Genomic DNA, 20615 nt, shown 5'->3' with positions numbered 1-20615 from the left:
ATTCATAGAGGCCATCTACAGGGCTCTGGTACAGTATCGTCCAGCCCAGTTGTGACCAGCTGCCTTAGTACAGAGCCTCCAGTCTTCTGCAGCCAGCATGACGTCTGCAGACCAGAGCATGCAGATCGGCTAAGATGTATGCGTGCACAGGCGCACAAAGGGAGCAAAGAGCCCAGGGTCATCTCACTGAAGATACATGCTTTGTATTGTCTAAATGGTTGTATTGCTAGAGGTCCCCAGTATTTTGCTAAGGCCATTCATTTGGGTTCTTGAATGGATTAGTGGTTGTGTTAACACAGGGTACTGCAATTATTATGCAGAAGAAATAGCCAAAATGCAGGAAAGAATGCACTAAATGTTACACTAAATAAATATACAGATATTCCAAGGTCTTTTTTAAAACTACAAGGGGCAATGGCCCTGGATGATGACCCAGAACCACAACAAAATATAATACTTACTACTTTCGGGGTGTGATATTTGTGTTGCTTATTGGGCATGGTGCTTATACAGCTGTTGGTAGAGAAAGATTGAAAGAGAAAGTGCTTAATTTTAATGAAAATTCCGAAAATGAGATGTCACGCTCTAGCTAGCTTGCTCGACATGAGTTAATTAAAACAGAAAATCATTTCAAGTGTTTTTTTATATTATTGGCCTGTGTCGCAAAAATCTGTTTTGATGAGAATGTCAAAACATAATTTTAATTTATTTAACCCAGTTAATCCTGCTATTTCCTCCCTCCTTTCTTATGGGCAGAATAATAAAAATATGAATGACAAGCAATTCTTGTCTTATTATTCTGTGTATTACTGCATATGGCAAAAATAGTTATTTATATAAGAACACAAGTGAATTAGTGTTTTGAAATGTCCTGCATTCCAAAGACACCGAATCCATTGGCTAGCTCGACCACAGATGGATGTGGACTCCCATTGGCTGGTCAACCACTGCCTTTGCTGATTGAATAATTATGAACTGTCGGTTTGATTATTTGCACAACTGGTTACATGCTCACAAAAGTTAATAGTGCAGAGTTAATTTCTTGAAGCTGCTATGTGCAAGTTTACATGTTATTTTTGACATGCAGGGCCAGCCTAGAATCAGCTGACTTACTTACTGACTGACTGACTGACTGACTAACCTTGTTGAAACTTGCATGCATGAGAACATAAGTTCTAGGTATGACATAGGTTCTGCACCTGATAACAGAAAGCTGTAACAAGATGGCAGAGAACTTGCTTTAGCTGGCACATGTGGTCTGGGGGAAGGTAGGCAAGCCATTTGTCCTGTGTGCTTTCGCAGAAAAATGTAGCTAGCTAGCTAGCTTGTAGATAACAATTAGCATATTAACAGGATCAGGCTTGAAGCGAGTGATAGACAGCTATGGCGAGTCCGTGCACAGTAGAAGAAAGCAAGCAATTCATACAACAATGGAGATTGCAGTAAAAAATATTAGTGGTCTCAGTTTTTTAAAATTATAGCAGTCTTTTCATTTTACCACTGCAAGTACTATCCGATGCAATAGGCAGCTTTTCAGGTTGCCTACAGGCAGCTTGGCAGCTGGTGGAAGCAGAAAATTTGGAAAGCAGACTCAGGTTATGGAGCAGGTTTCTTGATTCAAATGAAAAGTTAGCTTTATAACTCCAAAATCTTGCTTTGTGGTATACACTTTCTGTTTTCTGTCAGAAGGCATGCTGTGCGTTTGATGTTTCAAGGAAACAAATCACCCATTGAGTGCGGCACTGTACCTTTGCTGTACTTCTTGATAATTGCAGATAAGGAAAGTCTACCACACATCTGTTACCTTCTGGTGGTGAAATCCACTTAATAACTCTCCTCCCCTCCGAAACATTTGTGCTTTGTGTGGTCAGTTATCAACTGAAATGATGCCACTATTGCCACATGGTAAAGCATGTGCCAATAATGGCATCTGCTGTTCAACTCCTGTTGCTCTATACAGGGGTTGTTACCTTCTTGAACATGTGCATTTCAACAATGGGGACTCAGTCAATCAGTCATGAGTGTAATGGGGTCAACCCATATAGTTCCCTGCCACACATAGCCTACTTCCCCTTAGCTACATCAGGGTCTGTCGAACCCAGTCTCAACTGGTCTCAACTTCAAAAGAAAAGAAGACTCAAGACTCCTCATGCATGCATATAATAATAATAATAATAATAATAATAATAATACATTTTATTTGTATTGCGCTTTATATATATTTTTTTAAAATCTCAAAGTGCTACAGATGAAAAAGCAGAAGTGCTAAAAAAGAAATACAAAACATGAGAAAATTTTTTTTTAATCTAGCAGAAGGCTCTAGAAAAAAGGTAGGTTTTTAGACCTCGTTTAAAAGTATCCACAGTCTGTGGTGCCCTTAGGTGGTCGGGGAGAGCATTCCACAAACTGGGAGCGGCCGAGCAGAATGCCCGATCCCCCATTGTGCGGAGCTTGGTCCTGGGGGGTTTGAGGAGGTTGGTGGTTGCAGAGCGGAGGTTATGTGAGGAGGTCTGAGGGGTAAGGAGTTCCTTGAGGTAGCGGGGGGCATTTCCGTGTATGCACTGGTGGGTGAGGAGGGAGACCTTGAACTCAATCTCAAAGTGAGATGGGGAGCCAGTGAAGCGATTTGAGGATGGGGGTGATGTGATCATATTTGCGCACCCTCATCAGGATCCTAGCAGCGCTGTTTTGGACATACTGTAGTTTCTGGAGGCCGTTACTAGGAATCCCGATGAGGAGTGCATTACAGTAGTCAAGCCTGGAGGAGACAAAGGCGTGGACGAGCTTCTCTGCATCTGTCAGGGTGAGTGTGGGACGGAGTTTGGCAATGTTCCTAAGGTGGTAGAAAGACGTTTTACACAGATGTTTGATGTGAGTCTTGAAGGTGAGGTGAGGGTCCATTCTAACACCCAGGTTAGTGACTGATGTGGAGAGGGGGATGTTCTGGCCAGAGAAGGTGATGCTGGTGATGGTGGATGAGCGGACCTGGTGTGGTGTGCCGACTAGGATGGCTTCAGTCTTGGAGCTGTTCAGCTGTAGGAAGTTGAGCTTCATCCACGCCTCTATCTCCTCCAGGCAGGCGGTTAATGTGGATAATGGCAGGAGTGCAGATGGGATGGGGTCTGTTTTTAGATAGAGCTGTGTGTCATCAGCATAGCAATGGAAAGACATTCCATGTCTGCTGATGACACGGCCAAGGGGGAGCATGTAAAGCGTGAACAGAGTGGGGTCCAGCACTGAACCCTGGGGGACACCACAGGTGACATTGTGGGTGTGGGATTTTGCCTTTCCCAGGGCTACGTGCTCAGTTCTGCCAGTGAGGTATGAAGTGAACCAGTTGTGGACAGTGCCAGAAAGGCCAATGGTGGAGTGCAGACAGTGGAGGAGGACGTTGTGGTCCACAGTGTCGAATGCTGCTGTTAGATCCAGGAGGATGAGGAGGGATGGGGAGCCAGTGTCTGCTGTCATCAGGAGGTCGTTGGTGACCCTGACCAGAGCCGTTTCCGTGCTGTGGCCAGGGCGGAAACCAGACTGAAATGTCTCAAATAGATTGTTATTTTTTTGATGAACTTGAAGTTGAGCGGCAACTGCTTTTTCCAGTACCTTGGATATAAATGGAAGGTTGGAGATGGGCCTGTAGTTGCTGAGAACTTCAGGATCTAAGGTGGGTTTTTTGAGGAGTGGTTTGATGACAGCAGTTTTCAACGCAGGTGGAACATGACCGGCTTGGAGGGAGTGGTTGATGACCTTGGTGATGAGGGGGCTTATGGCGAAGAGGTTGGACTTTACCAGGGCTGTGGGGAAGGGGTCCAGGGCGCAGGTGGACGGCTTCATCGTCCTAATAATGTCCTCAACCTCTCGCTGAGTGAGGTCAAAAAAACAGCAGAGAGGTTGGGCACTTCCAGGCTGTGGGTCAGCAGTCGGGACAGGTAGGACGGCAGAGCTGGAGAGGAGGGAGCGGATGTCATCTACTTTTTTTGTGAAAAAAGTGATGTAGTTGTTGCACCTCTCCTCTGTTGCCTCTGAGTGCAAGAGAGTTGGTGGTTTGAGAAGGTGATTTATGGTAGAAAAAAGTTGCTTGGAGTTGCCAGGGCTATTTTTTATGATGTTGGAATAGAATTTTGACCGTGCATCCCTGAGGGACTTAGCGTAGGCCTTTTGATGTTCTCTGTAGGCTTGTTTATGAACAGTCAGTCCTGAAGCCTTGAGACGCCGCTCAAGGACACGCCCAGCAGTCTTCATCTTCCGCAGCTCGCAGGTGTACCAGGGGGCTGAGCGCGAGAAGGAGACTGTTCGGGATTTGAGAGGGGCGTGGAGATCCAGGAGACTGCTCAGAGATTGGTTATAGAAGTCCACTGACTCAGTGACTGAGGGGAGGTCAGCAGAGCCAGAGGAGAGATATTGGAGGTCCAGGGTCAGGGCGTCTGGGTTGATGTTTTTCAGGCTCCTGAAATGGATTTGCCGCTTGGGCTTGGTGTAAGGGGAGGGAAACAGCAGCTCCATTGAGATGGTCTTGTGGTCATAATATGATAAATTATAAATTGAGGTTATGTTTGTGAAGTGAAAGGAATCCTCAGGAGAACCACACAAGTAGAAAGGAGATTTAATTTGAATCTATTTGTCATTCTTTTTTCTTGGTCTCTTGTTACATAGTGTGCCATTACGACTTTAAGGTGCTTTGGTGCCTGCTGAAGTCTACAGTAAATAACCTTCTAGGGGCTGGACCCCACCCCTGGCTCACCTAATTCTTTGGTGTTTTCCAGGGTTGCGTTTCACCAAAAGCCCAACCAACCTGACAGTGACCCAGGGCAACCTGGCGCGTCTGGGTTGTGCCGTGGAGGGCCTGAGCGAGCCGGATATCATATGGATGAAAGACGGGGAGAAGCTGTACAGCACAGACCAGATGTACATCACCCTGGAACCATACCACTGGGAGACCTTCCACAGGTACCAGGCTCAGGACTGATTGAGCCCATTGGGGAATAGAACTGAATGGTCATTACATAGGTCACTGAAAATCTACTGTGCAGCATGGCCTTTGTGTGTCCTCACCCTCTTTCCAGTGTAAAGCTTCAGGAAGAAGCTGATCAGTGTCATGCTGTACTATCTTCAGTGCTATTTTGTCATAAAAAGATAAACACTGTGTGCCTGGATGTGCCCAGAAAAAAATGTAATACCCTCTCCACTCCACAATTATTTTTGACTTCCTGTGGTTTGAAGTGCTTATTGAATATATGATACAGTTCTGAGCTGCTGTACATTTCCTGGTAATTTGAGCACTCCCTGAGAGGGTGAAGGAGAATATGACCTCCATACTGTAAGTAGTTACTCCAGGCCTGGCCCTAGACATCCAGCCCCTGTACCTGTGTACTGTTTAACTCTAACCTTCAACAGGACAGTAGTTTCAGCACCTTGTCCCTCCAGCCGTCATTGTGTCCCCATGAAACCATAAATATTACTAGTGGGGATGTTTGTAGGTGCAACTACAGCATGGTTGCTTACCGTGTTTTGGCATGTGTGTTATGGAGACACAGAGAGAATAATGGTGTAAATACGGGTGCTGATATGGTGCCTGCCTTTGAAGAGCACACCCAATCACACACAGCTTCACGCAGAGGAATTCGTAGGGAGAGTTGATCCTTGGTATTAATCTGCTTAGCGAGCCTTTCTCCTGAGTTGTGGCCCACCCAGCAGGTACGCCAGACCCAGGGAAACAGCAGAGGCCCATTGGAATGCTGTCAACTGCCCATGAGTGTTGCTCTACCCAGCACTGATGGTCATGTGACTGCACGCCGGTGCAAAGATTGTGCCTGCAGCGTAGTTAATCTTCAGCACATGGATAGCACTCCCAGGCCTGCTGTTTACTTCCAATAGCTTGTGCAGTATATACATGACCTGATTGTTTACTGTATAAATTGACCATGTATGGAATGTCCACATGCAGCAATGACAAATGTTTTGTGTGTTACAATACAGTTTGAGGGACCAACTACATGCCATTATTCTTAATGCGGCCTCACTCTTTGTTATGTTCATTTTCTGTATTCATTTTGATGTATTCATGTGCTTATTTCAATGCATGCAAGGGATATGATCATATAAAAGCAGCAACATTAATCAGCTTACAAACATTTGAATTCTGCTCATGAATACCACAAATCTAAGCCTCACTATAAATGTGTGTTGTTACAGACACAGTAGTCAGTGACTAATGAGCTGAGAGATTAGTTTAATGTAAATGTATGGTTTCAGGTTAAGAATGGTGTCCACAGAAGGATGTGTGCATGTGGGATACTCATGAAGCCAGTCATACTGCTGGTTTTCTTTTCTATCTGATTTATAATAGATTATTTAATGTACTCTTTGGCCAGAGGTTCCAGCTCAGGGGAAGAATGAAAACCAGCAGTACAACTGGCTGTGTTTTGAGTGTCCCTGTTTTAGGGGGATGTGTAGCAGTGTGAGAGCCAGAGGGCAGTGGTGGCAGAAGTGGGAGGTGTGGGCATTAGCGGCAACAGTAAGACGCAAGTGTGTGGTCACATGGGTGTTTGTGTCTTTGTTGGCAGTGTTAAATCTGTCCAGCAGCAGGATGCTGGGAAGTACTGGTGTGAGGCAGAGTCACGAGGAATCATAGTCTCCTCTGAACCAGCTTGGATCACTGTAGAAGGTAAAACCATCTGTTTCACTGTATTTGACACTATTGCTGTATTACAGAGAAGTAGTTCTGTATTTAAGGAAAGATGGCTGTATTTGTGTGGACAGTATTCTTCATTATTATCCAGTATTTTTGTTATTTTTAGCACCTGTCCATACACTGGCCACATTGCGTACTGGATATATTGGAGCTGGGGTGCCCCATCTTATCCAAAATGGGCCAATGTGGGTGCAGGTTTTTGTTTTAGCCCAGCACTACGATACATCATTCTACTTGATTGAACACCATGATTAGTTAATTAGTTGAATGAAGTGTTGGAAAGAACAACCAGCACCCACTTTTGCCCTTTTAAGGTACAATTTGGCACCCCTATTGAGCTGTGGTGGCACACAGCTAAAGTAAAGCACGTTGATGCAGGCATCAGTTTGTTGCAGTTGCACACCGAAGACTGGGGTTTGATTCCCGGTCCTGCCAAATCTGGGCATGCTGTCAAATAGAAGTGAAAAACAGCTTGGGATAGAAACGGAGTGATCACTTGATGAAATGACACAAAAGAGAAAACATTACACAACATGTAAAAAAATATAGTATAGTTTCCAAGCTTGCCATGCTGCAGGTCCCTACCTACTCCTCAACTAAAGGTTGACCATGTTATCAACATCTTAGCCAATATTCAGTCTTCCGAAATCTAAATCCATTTAAATAAATGTAAGAATTGCAGTAGTGTGACCTAAATTGGAAGAAGTCTGCATTTAGTATACTTTTTTGAGTAACTAGACACCTTATATGGCGGCACGGATGGTCCCGGTCGGCCGGGGCCTCTTTGTGTGGAGTTTGCATGTTCTCCCCGTGTTTGCGTGGGTTTCCTCCGGGTACTCCAGTTTTCTCCCACAGTCCAAAGACATGCAGGTTAGGCTGATTGGAGAGTCTAAATTGCCCCATAGGTATGAGTGTGTGTGTTTCCTGCGATGGACTGGCGACCTGTCCAGGGTGTATTCCTGCCTTTCGCTCAATGTATGCTGGGATAGGCTCCAGCCCCCCTGCGACCCTGTTCAGGAATGAATGAATGTATACACCTTACGATGCTCTAGATGTTCAACTTCTCCATGAACCGCATGGCTGAAGATGTTGAGAGACCAAAGGCTGCTGTGCCCTTACTTTCCCCTCTCTCCCCCCTTCCCAGGTGTCCCTCATTTTATGCTGGAGCCTGCTGATGTGGCCACCTTTCCAGGGGTCCCCTTTAATCTGAGCTGTGCTGCTGTGGGCCCCCCTGAGCCTGTGGAGGTGCTTTGGTGGCTGGGTGGAGTTCAGGAAGGAGACCCCACGTCCTCCCCCTCTGTTATTTCCGTCCCTGGTAAAGCATTGCCTCTCTTCCTGCTTCCCTCTTGACTTCCACCCCAGGCGCATTAAATTGAAGTCAAACATTGGGACCAAGGGACAAGTGTCAAGTGTATTGTACCTCATTTTGGCAGCATTTCTCTGGCTGGTTTGGCTAGAAAGTTATCTTGTTATTGTGGAGAATTGCCCCCCTCGTCACTGTTTGTAATAAGAGTGTGAGACCATTCTAGGAAGCTTTGAATTTGAAGGAAATGCTTGGAAGACAAACCAAAAAATTGCTCTATCAATAAAGAGGTTGCCCAGGAATGAGGTGATGGGGTGTTTGCTGGCTTTTGTTCCAACCAATTACCTTAGTCGTTTTCTATAAACTATGCTGGTCCACTTTTTCTTTAGGATACACTTGCAGTGTGTGGCTGTAGCTGGTGTATGAGATAAAGATATGATTGAGCTAATTAGATAATGAAGAGCAGGAGCTGGCACAAATTCCTGAAATGGACAGACTGACTTTGAATTTCACATTACTAATCTAAATCAAGATTTGAGGTGGCAGTATAGCATAATGGTTAGGGAATTTGGCTGGCAGCTCTGAGGTTTTAGGGTTGTTTTCCTTGAGCAAGGTACCTGCTGAATTGCCTCAATATCCAGATGTATGAATGGATTGTCTCTAAAGAATGTAATCTTTCACTCTGGAGATGAGTGTTGGTGGTAAGTGCCTAAAATGTAAATGTAATGAGTGGTGGTAGAAAAGGTTTGAGCTTTGTCAACCCACCCATAACAGATTATGACTCATGGATTAAACAGAAATGGGATTAATGGCAGATCTTTAAGATTTTGCCAAGAATGCTAAAAAGAGCTATTTGGATTGCTGAACTGCTTCAAAGGTCACTCTCTGAATGTTTTTACTTTAATGGAACAAGACTGGAGGGCATCACAACACTATTATAAGGGTTTACCCCTTTGGGCGTTTTGTCTATGATGGTGTTTACGTATAACAACAGCAGTTTGTGTACGGGTAGAGTAAGATATGTTCTTTATCTTTGTATATACACTTATCTTTGCTGACCTCTTTGCATGCTTTACAAGGATTTTAAACAACATAATACCAAAAATCTGTCTGAATATACATTTCTGCATTATCTTATTTGTTATGTAGTTTATTTGTTTATGTATTGTCCTGATAAATATTTTGCTAGTTATTCAGGAAGGCATTTGCAAGGCTTCCTTGAGAAATATTATTGTTAAAATGTACTTTGTTCAAAAAGGTACCCAACTAATAAGTGCTGTAATCCCAGGGCATTTTACCCCATAGGAAGAAACGTTGACCTGTCTGGAAATGGTATTATACTCATTCCATCAAAAAAATGGGCTTATCGTTGTGGCAAACCCAACATTCCCTGCAAAACAGAATGTGCAGACATGCGCCAATTTCCGGATGGGGGGTATATTCTGAATAAGGCCAACACAAATTGATATTTTAATGGAGTTTAATCCCTTTACTATGGCCCCTTTTCTTGACACAAGTTTGAAAAAGACTAAAAGCAAAATAAAATAGTTACTATTCTTAAACCCTTTTGAGTACAGGCATAATCCTGGTCTCTTCTGAAAGGTAACCCTTTGGGGTTTGTTTTCCAAGAATTAGAATTACTCCAAAATATTACTAAAACAAAGTTAAAGAAGCTCAAATACAGACTAAATGATATTGGCCGCGTTTCCCGAACGCGTTAAGAACGTTCTTAAGCTAAGAAAGTTCTTAAGGACCTTCTTAGGCCTCCTGAAAGAAGCAAACGCGTTTCCCGAAACACCTTCTTAGCCTAAGATGATCTTTCATAAGAAGGCTTTGTAAGAAGGGTCCGGAGCGTTCTTAAGAGCCTTCTTATCTCTTAAGAACGTTCTTTATCGGGAAACCCGGCCATTATGGGTCTTTTGAGGTGTAAAATACTGAATTCTTCTTACTAAACTATACAGCACTTTTTATCCTGTCACCTCTCTGTCTCACTACCTCCCTCTCCTTGCACTCTCCTCAGGCAGCAACAGGTTGAGAAGATCATACAATAATCACAATAATAACATCTTATATACTAATAAACTGTTGTCATTGTTGTCCATTGAAGTTTTGGTCAAATACCCAACCCCCATCAATAAGTCAAACACATTCTACTATTTCACATGCTATTTTTTATTCAAAAGCAGGCTCCTTATTTATAAGCATACTGAATAATAATAAAATATTTTGTGATTGCTCACCCATATAAAATGGAATCACACCACTGAAAATGCCCTCTATTGTGGAGTCAACAGTGTCTTCCTCTGAAATACTCAGACGAGAGATTCCTTGGAAATCCTCCAAAGGAAGTCCTCTATTTAGGCGTACCCATCGCAAAATAAATTTTGTCATAAAATCTCAAGAACTGTTTTTGCCGAAGCGCAACAGTCTCAGCATGCATATTGAAAATGCTGCAGTTTTGTTACACAGGTAAAAACACATCCCGTGTTGTAAGCCTAACAAACTATACACGTTTTGAAATGTAATGTCATTGGCTAAAATGCTTTTCAGTCATTAACATGTCCATAGTTGGTTCTTGGCGGAGCTGAAGTTATACTGTATTTCTTTCTCGTGGATGGGGATCACACATTTACTGGGCAACTGCATTACCGATACTGGTCAGAGAAGCTCCTATGGGGGCTCATCATGTTCCAGAGAGCCTACACAAAATGTAGATAATAGCATTCATATGTATAAGTACTTTTGTAGAAGTATGCAACAGCGATACGGACAACAATGATAATTCCTCCAGAGCTATTCTAAGTTAATAATGGACATTCTATGAACCTTTCTTTTATATCTATCATCAAACTTTTTAGGTTCGCGGGACCCTTGCTGTTAAAAGGACACTGACATTGCCTTATTTCTTGTAGTATGTGGATTTCTTTTGCCACCCACATGTTACAGAATAAGGAACTTGTCGCTGAAGCAATGGTATCTTAATATAGGTTATACATATAGAACCATGCCTTTTAATGCTCTCAAGTGGTATATCCTGTTACCATAGTGATTGAAAATTAACTGTGAAAAAAAGAATGAATGCAAAAAAACCCTCATCGGCCCAGCCCTGGGCCGGTGAGACTGAAGGGGTTAATAGTGGACTATCACACATCTTACACCGATCACTCATGAAAACCACTCTGGTTTATTGTTATTGGAATAAGGTATATACTTCACTCATGTTATACTCTAAATGCTTACACTTCAGCATTGTAATAACATTAGAATATCACTTTGCATGTAAATGTTAGTGTTACTTGCATATTAGATAATCATAGACTCTAAACAGTTCTGTAATTATAAAGTAATTATCTTTTGCTGTGATGTGATAAAATATTGATTTAGAGCATTCTAGTTACAGGTATAGCTGTAGCAATAAAATAAGGATACAGTGGGACTTGCATTATGCACAGATGTTTGCAGTGCAGAAGCACAGTCATTTGACAATCAAGCACTCCTTTGTTTATGCTCAGCAAGGTACAGTGTCTAGCCCACGTGTGTTACTGGACACTGCATCTCAGTCACTGCAGTCACATCCTGTAAAGGATGCATTAGAGCCCATTACTGAGGGATCAATACTGCGGAGTGTAGTACAGGGGTTAGGGTGCTGGGGAGGGGGTGGTGCCATAGATTCTACAGACTCAACAGATCATCAGCTCTGTATTCTTAATATTGAATGTTCTGTCGCCAGGCAAATTAAACTGAAACATCACACTTTTATCCATCTTTTGAAAATTTTCTAAGGGTCGGGTCCAAGGTCAACCCTGGCAGTGGATGTTCTGTACAACAAGATTGCATTGGAAACTACTGTTGCCAACTGGAGCCTCGTGTAGTTAAGAAGCTGAGAGGGTTGAAGGAATGTAGGAATTTTGTCTCTGCCAAATCAATGGAAACTGATAATACTGTTTTACGCTGCTGTAGGGAGTGCATAACTTTGCTTGTGGCAGATTTGTAGATTAAATTCCCATGTGGTTATTCCTTTTCTATTCCTCAGTAAATATCAAGTTCTGCAAATTGAAAAATATGTAAAATGGAAGTGATGCGTTAAGCCATGGATAAGATGTGATGATACGTCCATTACATTACATTACATTATATTATTGGCATTTGGCAGACGCTCTTATCCAGGACGACTTACAGTTGATTAGACTAAGCCGGAGACAATCCTCCCCTGGAGCAATGTAGGGTTAAGGGCCTTGCTCAAGGGCCCAACGGCTGTGCAGATCTTATTGTGGCTACACCGGGATTAGAACCATCAACCTTGCAGGTCCCAGTCATGTACCTTAACCACTATGCTACAGGCCACCCAGGGTAATAAGCAGCGCATGAAATGATCAAACCGTGACATTTTGTGCATCTGAGAGGTCTGTGACCCTGTGTGGGAACATTATTCTCAGGGTTTTTCTTTAACTATAAATGTGACAAGTGAGAGCAGTGTTATGCAGAGATTAGCACTGATCTGTGTAGAGATTGGCATTGCACTGACGTCTTCAAGGCTTGAGTTTGTCAGTCTACAACATTCTGCAGAAATTCTGGTTAAAGATTTTCCTGGAATGCATGCATATGTTTGAGGAATTGGTGAATCATTTTCTCCAGAAGCTAGAGAGTATAGAGACAGAGTAGAGTAAGCCTGCTGATTTGACTGAGAGGTTGGAGAGTAAGCATAGACGTGTACAGTAAGCCTGCTGATTTGACGAGGACTGAGTGGTTGGAGAGGGAGTATTTGGACAACAAATTTCAGGTTGTGGCATGGGTTTAAAGTCTCAGATTTTTTCGGGGAAGTGAAGTTTGAGTGAAGTATGTATGTTTAATTTCCGAATATATTTTCTATATTTTGAACATAATAACATAATATATAGATATCATTATCTGTGTTGATGCTTCTCATTCACCCATTCATACACACATTCACACACCAATGGCGATTGGCTGCCATGCAAGGCACCGACCAGCTCATCAGGAGCATTTGGGGGTTAGGTGTCTTGCTCAAGGACACTTTGACACAGCCCGGGCGGGGGATGGAACCGGCAACCCTCCGACTGCCAGACGACTGCTCTTACTGCCTGAGCCATGTCGCCCCTAATAATATATACTTTCACCAAGCCCTTTATTAGGAACATTTTTACTTTATTACACCTACTTATTCATGCAATTATCTAATCAGCCAATTGTGTGGCAGCAGTGCAATGCGCACAATCATGTAGATACGGGCGATTCATATCGGGTCAGGATCCCCATATCAACCATCAGAATTGGGAAAGAATTTGATCTAAGTAACTTTGACCATGGAATGATTGTTGGTAGCAGACAGGGTGGTTTGAGTATCTGCTCAGAAACTGCTGATCTCCTGGGATTTTCACACACACTAGTACCTAGAGTTTGCAAAGAATTGTGCAAAAAACAAAAAAGGAAAATGGCCAGACTGGTCAAAGGTGACAGGAAGGTGACAGTTACGCAAATCATTACATAACAGTGGTATGTAGAAGAGCATCTGTGAACACACAACGCATCATGATAAGTGGATAGACTACAGTAGTAGAAGTCTAAAAAAAGTGCTCAGTGAGTGTATATTTGAATGCTTTCAAATGCTACATTTCTGATGATAGAAAATTCAAGAGGTGTTCTTCAGACGATGTAGTGTCCTACTGCCTATCATTCTGAAGTAATTCATTTTAGCTTATTAACATCTCTGGGTTGGAGTGTTGATCTACAACGGTTAGGATATCGAACCTGACAGTAGACCGATACTCATACTCCATGTCCCTGATGTAATGTTAAAGTCTCAGATTCAGATGAACTTCAAACCCTGAACTATGGTTATGACCCTATGTTCCTGCGATTACTAATGACTCACTCTCTTTAACTGGCTCGCCACATCTAACCTTTGAAATGTGTGTTGTCAGGTATTCTGTGTGTTCACTTTGCTGCTCTTCCATAGTGTTTCCTCATTCCTCTCTGGTCTTTGATCATACAGGAGTCACTGAAAGCATCAAGTTCTACTGTGAGGCCAAAAATGCCAGGGGAATCTCAGTGTCACGCACGGGGACTGTACATATCAAAGGTGAGGCTCTCCCTTCACCTGAAGTGCAAAGCACTTTTTTTTTTTCAGGTGTTGTTTCCATTTTTTCATTTTGTTGTGTGTTAAAGGTCAATGTGACTCACTCCCAGTATGCTGTTCTCTGCAGTTCTTCCAGAAGCCCCTAGTGTAGTTGAGGTGGTAAAGATACAGGAGAACAACGTCACTGTGGCCTGGACCCCTGGCTTCACAGGACACTCTGCCCTGCAGACATGCACTATCCAGGTGATTCCATACCCAAATAGTTTCAGTAAATTTATTCAGCGTTGTTATGTAAATATGAGCTCTGGGGGAATGGCAAGACCGGGAACAGCAGTAAGCTTATATTTCACCTCAGTCATTCAGTCCTAAAAAAGACTCTATTATAACGCTATTATTTACTCATTCTTCCTCATGTGGTCCATCTTTTCTGTCTCTAGCCCTCCTCGCGTCCTGTCCTTCCCATTCTCTCTCCATCTCTCTCTGTCTCCCCCCTGGTCCAGCCTAATCATGCATGGACATAAAACACCTTCATTTCATTTCCTGTTTTCACTTCCACTTATCTTCCATTTGCACTGAGGGCTTAGAAGTGGAGCACTTTCATTTTATTTGTCTAGGGCAGATCACAGCTATTGTTAAAAACTAATTAGAACAGAAATATGACCTTGGTGACTGGCCATATTTTATGACGTTCTCTGTTATTGAGTGAGTCTGGGTTACTCTTGTTTTCTTTGTTTGTTGTATGGGAGGTGGTGTGGTAAGCATTGGACCGGAGCCAGGGAGTCTGCCTCCTCTCTGCCCAGTGTTGCATGGTGTAATCAGGACGATAGTCTCACTGTGGGTCCAGGCTTCACCTCCCTCACACGCAGTCAAAGCTTTTGCCTTAGCATCTTGCTAACGCTCATTAATCAGTTAGGATAGACTTGAATACACAGTGAAACCTTCAATCTTGCAGGTGTGACTCCTTAATTGTGTTCATGTACAAGTTAACACTTTTTGTGAGAACAAAATTCTTTGTTACAGTTGACAATCCTGCCCACAAATTAATTTTAGTAATACAAATGTTGTGCTTCTGCTCTTTGCATTCCATACAGAGCCAGCTGATCTTACATCTTTTCATGGATCTTTTGTGAACACATTTTCTTGTATTCATAAGATTGTGACGTGCCCTATAACAGACCCCTCCAAAAGTATTGGAACTGCAAGGTCAATTCCTTTGTTTTTGCTATACACTGAAGATAATTTGAGGTCAAAAGATGTAAATAAGATGACAGATCCGAATTTCAGCTTTTATTTCCGGGTCTTTTTATCTAGATTTGTTAAACAACTTTGAACATATCAGCTTTTGTATCTGTTGCTGGTAACTGGTTGACCGGTCCAAGGTATCAAATGAGTCTCAAACCACCGTGCTGCTGCCAGATATGCAGTAGGTACGAGAATAATTGTTTCTACTGACAAATAAAAAAATTAAATTAAAAAAAACTATATGGAAAACATATTCAGAAGAACCAATTATTTTTCTATCGACGGCATATCCAGCAGCACCACAGTGGCTTGAGGCTCATTTGATACCTTGAACAGGTCAACCAGTTACCAGCTCTTTCAAAACTAAGCTTGAAATGTTTTTTTTTTCCAGCAGGGAAAGGGTTGCCAACTGTCCTGTATTGACCACGACATTTGAAATGTGCACTTTTGTGCCTGGTATTGGTAGCTTTAAAAATCTGCACTTGTCTTGAAATCTTACAATCCAAACACATTCAGTGTTTTTCTTCACATTATCATCATCAACGGTAAATACAAGGACTCAGTCCTACAGGACCAACCGTAGTCCTAACAAAAAACACTATATTTTGTGTGATGCCAGTGAAATTCTACACAGGCAATGACATCCAATGTAACACCCTAGTATGATTTGACAGCTTATCTTTCGCAATTGCCCTTGATCTCTACTCTTCAACATTCCATCAATTAAATTTTTACTCGTGTATAGAAATTAAAGGCCTACACACATCATACGCTATGTCACGTGGGAAATTGTTTAACAAACAGCTCTGAAAAATTGTGCTTAGACCCTAAAATATGCATACTTCTAAAGCTCAAAAACATGCAAAATATGCAGGTTGGCCTTTAAAGCTGGGAGCTGGTTGGAGACGATAATGGACTGCAATATAAAACCCAGCTTTTCCGATTAATGTAGAAAGACAGGAAGGCAGAAAGTGGGGGAAGAAGAAAACAACACATTAGAAATTGGTTGTGAAGCTATGAGCAAGAGTAGTTGTGGTAGTTTCAACAAACTGCTGCTGGTTTGAGGCTTGCTGGTATGGGCTATTTCATTAATTAATAACATTGTTTTGCAATTAATGTATTTATCCCACTCAAATCTCAGATGGCTGAGAATTCTGGGAAGAGGGTGGAGCTTCCCGAGAGACGTGTGCTGGTGCCGCCCTTCGAACAGAACATTGGTGGACTGAAGTGCTACTCGCGCTATAGAGTGCGAATCTGCTGTGACAATGAAGTTGGACCTTCCCCTTTCTCCAGCTGGGTTGACTTCCAAACACCAGAAGCAGGTGTGTCATTCATAAATGCATTTTCACCCCAATTAACTTACACAATTTCCTTGGGCCATTATCGAAACCGTGTCACTATTTTACACCCTATAGAGGAGACACTACAGGAGAGAGAGCAAGCTGTAAACAGATGAGAGGCGTAATTCTCACAGATGATAGCTAGAAGCCTTGAGCACCTATAGCAACTAATGTAGCAAGGAATCCTTCCAGGTTGAACCCACCCTGCAGAATGAGGTCAGTAATGTCCCATTGCTGTGGCCAGCTGATTATAGTCAACCAATGACATGATCATTATAGACAATGATTATTTGACAAATTACACATAAAATATTACGTTACGTTATTGGCATTTGGCAGACGCTCTTATCCAGAGCGACGTACAGTTGATTACACTAAGCAGGAGACAATCCTCCCCTGGAGCAATGCAGGGTTAAGGGCCTTGCTCAAGGGCCCAACGGCTGTGCGGATCTTATTGTGGCTACACGGGGATTAGAACCACCGACCTTGCGTATCGCAGTCTTTTTTACCTTAACCACTACGCTACAGGCCGCCCTGTCAACTAAATTTCAACTAAACCAAACCCAAGCTTGTGACTGTAAGGCCAAGCCTGTATCATACAGAATTTTCTGTGCTAGAGTGTTTAAACCATAACTGTTTATTGCTGTATTCCACTGTTGCTATCGTCTTGTCAGTATGACCTTGGAGATAAAATGATAGCTACAACGAAATGAATGAAAACAGTCATTTTATCCTCATTACAGTTGACATTATCTGGTAAACATAACAAAAAAGCTGAGTACAGTAGCAGCAACACTGGAGCAAAGTTTTGGCTTTTGATTGCACTTCAGTGTGTGGGAGGATTAGACTCTTTCTCTCTAACTGGCCAGTGAGTGGGGCTTGAATGCAGTGGGACACTTTGTGCCCAACAGGCAAGAGAGACAAGCAGGCAAAGCGGGGGCCTACCTCCCCTATCCAGGCCCTGTTTTCCCGGCAGGCACGGCATTGGGGGCAGGCAGGGGGGAATTGTGGGTTTCGGGGGAAGGGGAGCAGCTCATGGACAATCAGAAGAAGAGCATTTGTGGGGAGGGGGGCCTGGAGTTGTCCTCCTCAGCATGTTTGTAAACTGACAGGCCTGGCCCTGCTCCAGTGAATGCCATCCCCTGTGGCACAATGAGCCATTGTGTGTTTGTGTCCACCATCTATGTCAATAGATTTCAGGGTGCTCAGACACACTGCTCCCATCTACTGGTCAACATGGCACTGCAGCTTTTCTATTGAGCGTTACCAAATCTCCCCTCCCTCTTCGGAGTTGTGTCCTAGTTCTGAAGTGCACCCCCAGAATTTCACTCAAGTCTATTGTAGAATTAGACCTGTTTACCCATCTGTAACCAAACAAGCAAGTAGGTATTTGGGGTGAAAAAACAAACATGAAATATACACAGTGTTACAGCTCGGCGAGCGCATCACATTGGCATGCCCCAGACAGCGGTACTACAGCCAGGCTGTGGTTGTGGTGTCCATGGCTGCGTCCTCTGGGTGCGTTGATGAAGGTCAAATACTTAATTACTTGGATTCAAATACTTTTATACGCTTAAGTGAAATTGTCTGGTGTATTGGAACCTAGGAAATACTCTCCAAAAGTGCAACCCCCCCCCCCTCAATTGCACCTGGCAAGATCAATCAAGCACAGAAAAGTATTTGAAGACGAAAACTATGACATATTTGACCCAGGTCTCACCCTGTCCCTCGCAGTGCCCTCGGCTGCGCCCCGGAACCTCACCTTCGAGCTGACGGAGCAGCAGCTGTCCCTGAGCTGGGCTGCCCTGGAGCTGGAGGAGCTACGAGGCAGACTGCAGAGCTACAAGGTGCAGTGGAGCCTGGGGGGAGAGAGCCAGGTTTGTTACCCCGAGCAGGGCCCAGTTCAGCAAGAGACACCAAATTCGGTTCATTACTGAAAATCAAAGGCTATGTCATTGTGTGGTGTTTTCATTCGAACGCCATCCATGCCACTGTGTTTATAAGGCTTGCTGTTGGACCAAGGTGTATTAGCCAGGTCATATTCTGGTAAAAGTTGGACTGAGGTGTAATAGCCAGGTCATATTCTGATCACGGTTGGACTGAGGTGTATTAGCCAGGTCATATTCGGATCACAGTTGGTCTGAGGTGTATTAGCCAGGTCATATTCTGGTCAAAGTCTGGCTGAAATGAATTCGTCAGGTTATATTCCACTATGAACTCCGATATCGAGGATTGTATTGTCCCGCAGGAGGCGCTGCTCTTCAAGGAGAACACGGCCCACCTGTCAGGAGGGGGTCGCTTTTTCAACGCCACGTTCCAGGTTGCAGCGTGTACTGTGGCAGGGTGTGGCCCCTGGAGCCTCCCGGTCCTGGTGATGCCTGCCACAGGTGTGTCCCGCTCAAGCATTTAGGATTGGTGTTAAAAACCTGGGGGAAAAGCGTGTACACATTTGTGTTTATGTGGATGACATTCATGCATTTGTGTGTGTGCGCATGTGACATGCATGCATCTATCTGTGGTGTGTCTCTGTGTGGTGTGTGACTGTGTGTGTATGTGTATGTACAGTGCCCTCCATAATGTTTGGGAACAAAGACATATAATTTATTTATATGCCTCTGTACTCAATTTGAGATTTGTGATAAAAATAATCACATATAGTTAATATATAGCCTCACAGAAAGCAGGTCCTGGGTTCGAATCCCAGTCAGCCGGGGCCTCTCTGTGTGGAGTTTGCATGTTCTCCCCGTACTTGCGTCGGTTTCCTCCGGGTGCTCCGGTTTCCTCCCACAGTCCAAAGACAGGCAGGTTGGGCTGATTGGAGAGTCTAAATTGCCCGTCGGTATGAGTGAATGGTGTGTGTGCCCTGCGATGGACTGGCGACCTGTCCAGGGTGTATTCCTGCCTTTCGCCCAATGTATGCTGGGATAGGCTCCAGCCCCCCTGCGACCCTGATCAGGATAAGCGGGTTAGGATAGGTAGGGTGGCCTATAGCATTGCATTACATTATTGGCATTTGGCAGACCCTCTTATCCAGAGCGACGTACAACAAAGTGCATACCCATAACCAGGGATAAGTGCGCTGAAAGACCCGAGAGGGAAGTACAATTTCAATTGCTACTCGTACAACAAAGATAAGGACCAGGACCTATTTTTATTTTTTATTTTTTTTAAACAACAAATAAACAAACAAACAACAAAGCAAAAGTGACCAAACTTAACTATCCAAATACTGCTTACCTAGCCAACTAAAAATACCGAAACACAACGTAAATCACAAAGACAACAATTAAGGTTCACAGGGAGGTAGGGAGGGATGGGGATTTTCAAATGAGCCTCAAACCACCATGCTTGTGCTAGATATGCAGTGGATACGAAAATTGTTTCTCCAGAATATTTTTTCCATTGAGTTCAATAGGACAATTTGCCAAGAGAAACAATTATTTTTGTATCTACTGCATAGCACTGCAGCAGCACAGTGGTGGACCCTTGATGACTTAAAGCCATTTAGCCAACACATGTGTTCCATACTGTATCAACATAATTTACGACTGAATCTAGTCCCACCCCCCAATTCCCATTCAGATCCATTCAAATGCAAATAGTTATAGTATCACTTGGAGGACAACTAATAAGATATCCAGACTCTGATGATGTTGATAGGTCACAGACATTAGGAAGTCATGGATGCAAAGGATATGCAGCAAAATACTCAATACGACTACTTTCAATTACTTAACATTCCTGTGTCTCAAACATTATGGTGCCCTGAAACGGAGGGACTATGTGTAAACACTGCTGTAACCTCTACATGGTGAAACCAAAATGTATTAAAATGCCCTTTATTAAAAACAATGTGCACTTTAACCACATGTTATTTTTTATTATAAATCTCAAATTGTGGAGTACAGAGGCAAATAAATAAGTGATGGGTCTTTGTCCCAA

The 20615-nt window shown here is 43.2% G+C and overlaps 1 protein-coding gene across 1 annotated transcript in view; it reads left to right on the top strand.

Annotated features, from left to right (window-relative positions):
* tyro3 (TYRO3 protein tyrosine kinase) overlaps positions 1–20615 on the top strand; it is a 37266-nt gene that overhangs the window by 3731 nt on the left and 12920 nt on the right. The window contains exons 2-9 of the mRNA XM_061231826.1: positions 4764–4947; positions 6564–6664; positions 7836–8006; positions 14008–14094; positions 14219–14334; positions 16475–16655; positions 18408–18550; positions 18922–19060. Coding sequence (XP_061087810.1) covers positions 4764–4947; positions 6564–6664; positions 7836–8006; positions 14008–14094; positions 14219–14334; positions 16475–16655; positions 18408–18550; positions 18922–19060 — 1122 coding nt within the window. The remainder of the gene's footprint in view (positions 1–4763; positions 4948–6563; positions 6665–7835; positions 8007–14007; positions 14095–14218; positions 14335–16474; positions 16656–18407; positions 18551–18921; positions 19061–20615) is intronic.

Source organism: Conger conger, chromosome 1 (assembly GCF_963514075.1).
Source record: "Conger conger chromosome 1, fConCon1.1, whole genome shotgun sequence".
Lineage (NCBI taxonomy): Eukaryota > Metazoa > Chordata > Actinopteri > Anguilliformes > Congridae > Conger > Conger conger.
This window is presented reverse-complemented; position numbering and strand designations above follow the sequence as displayed.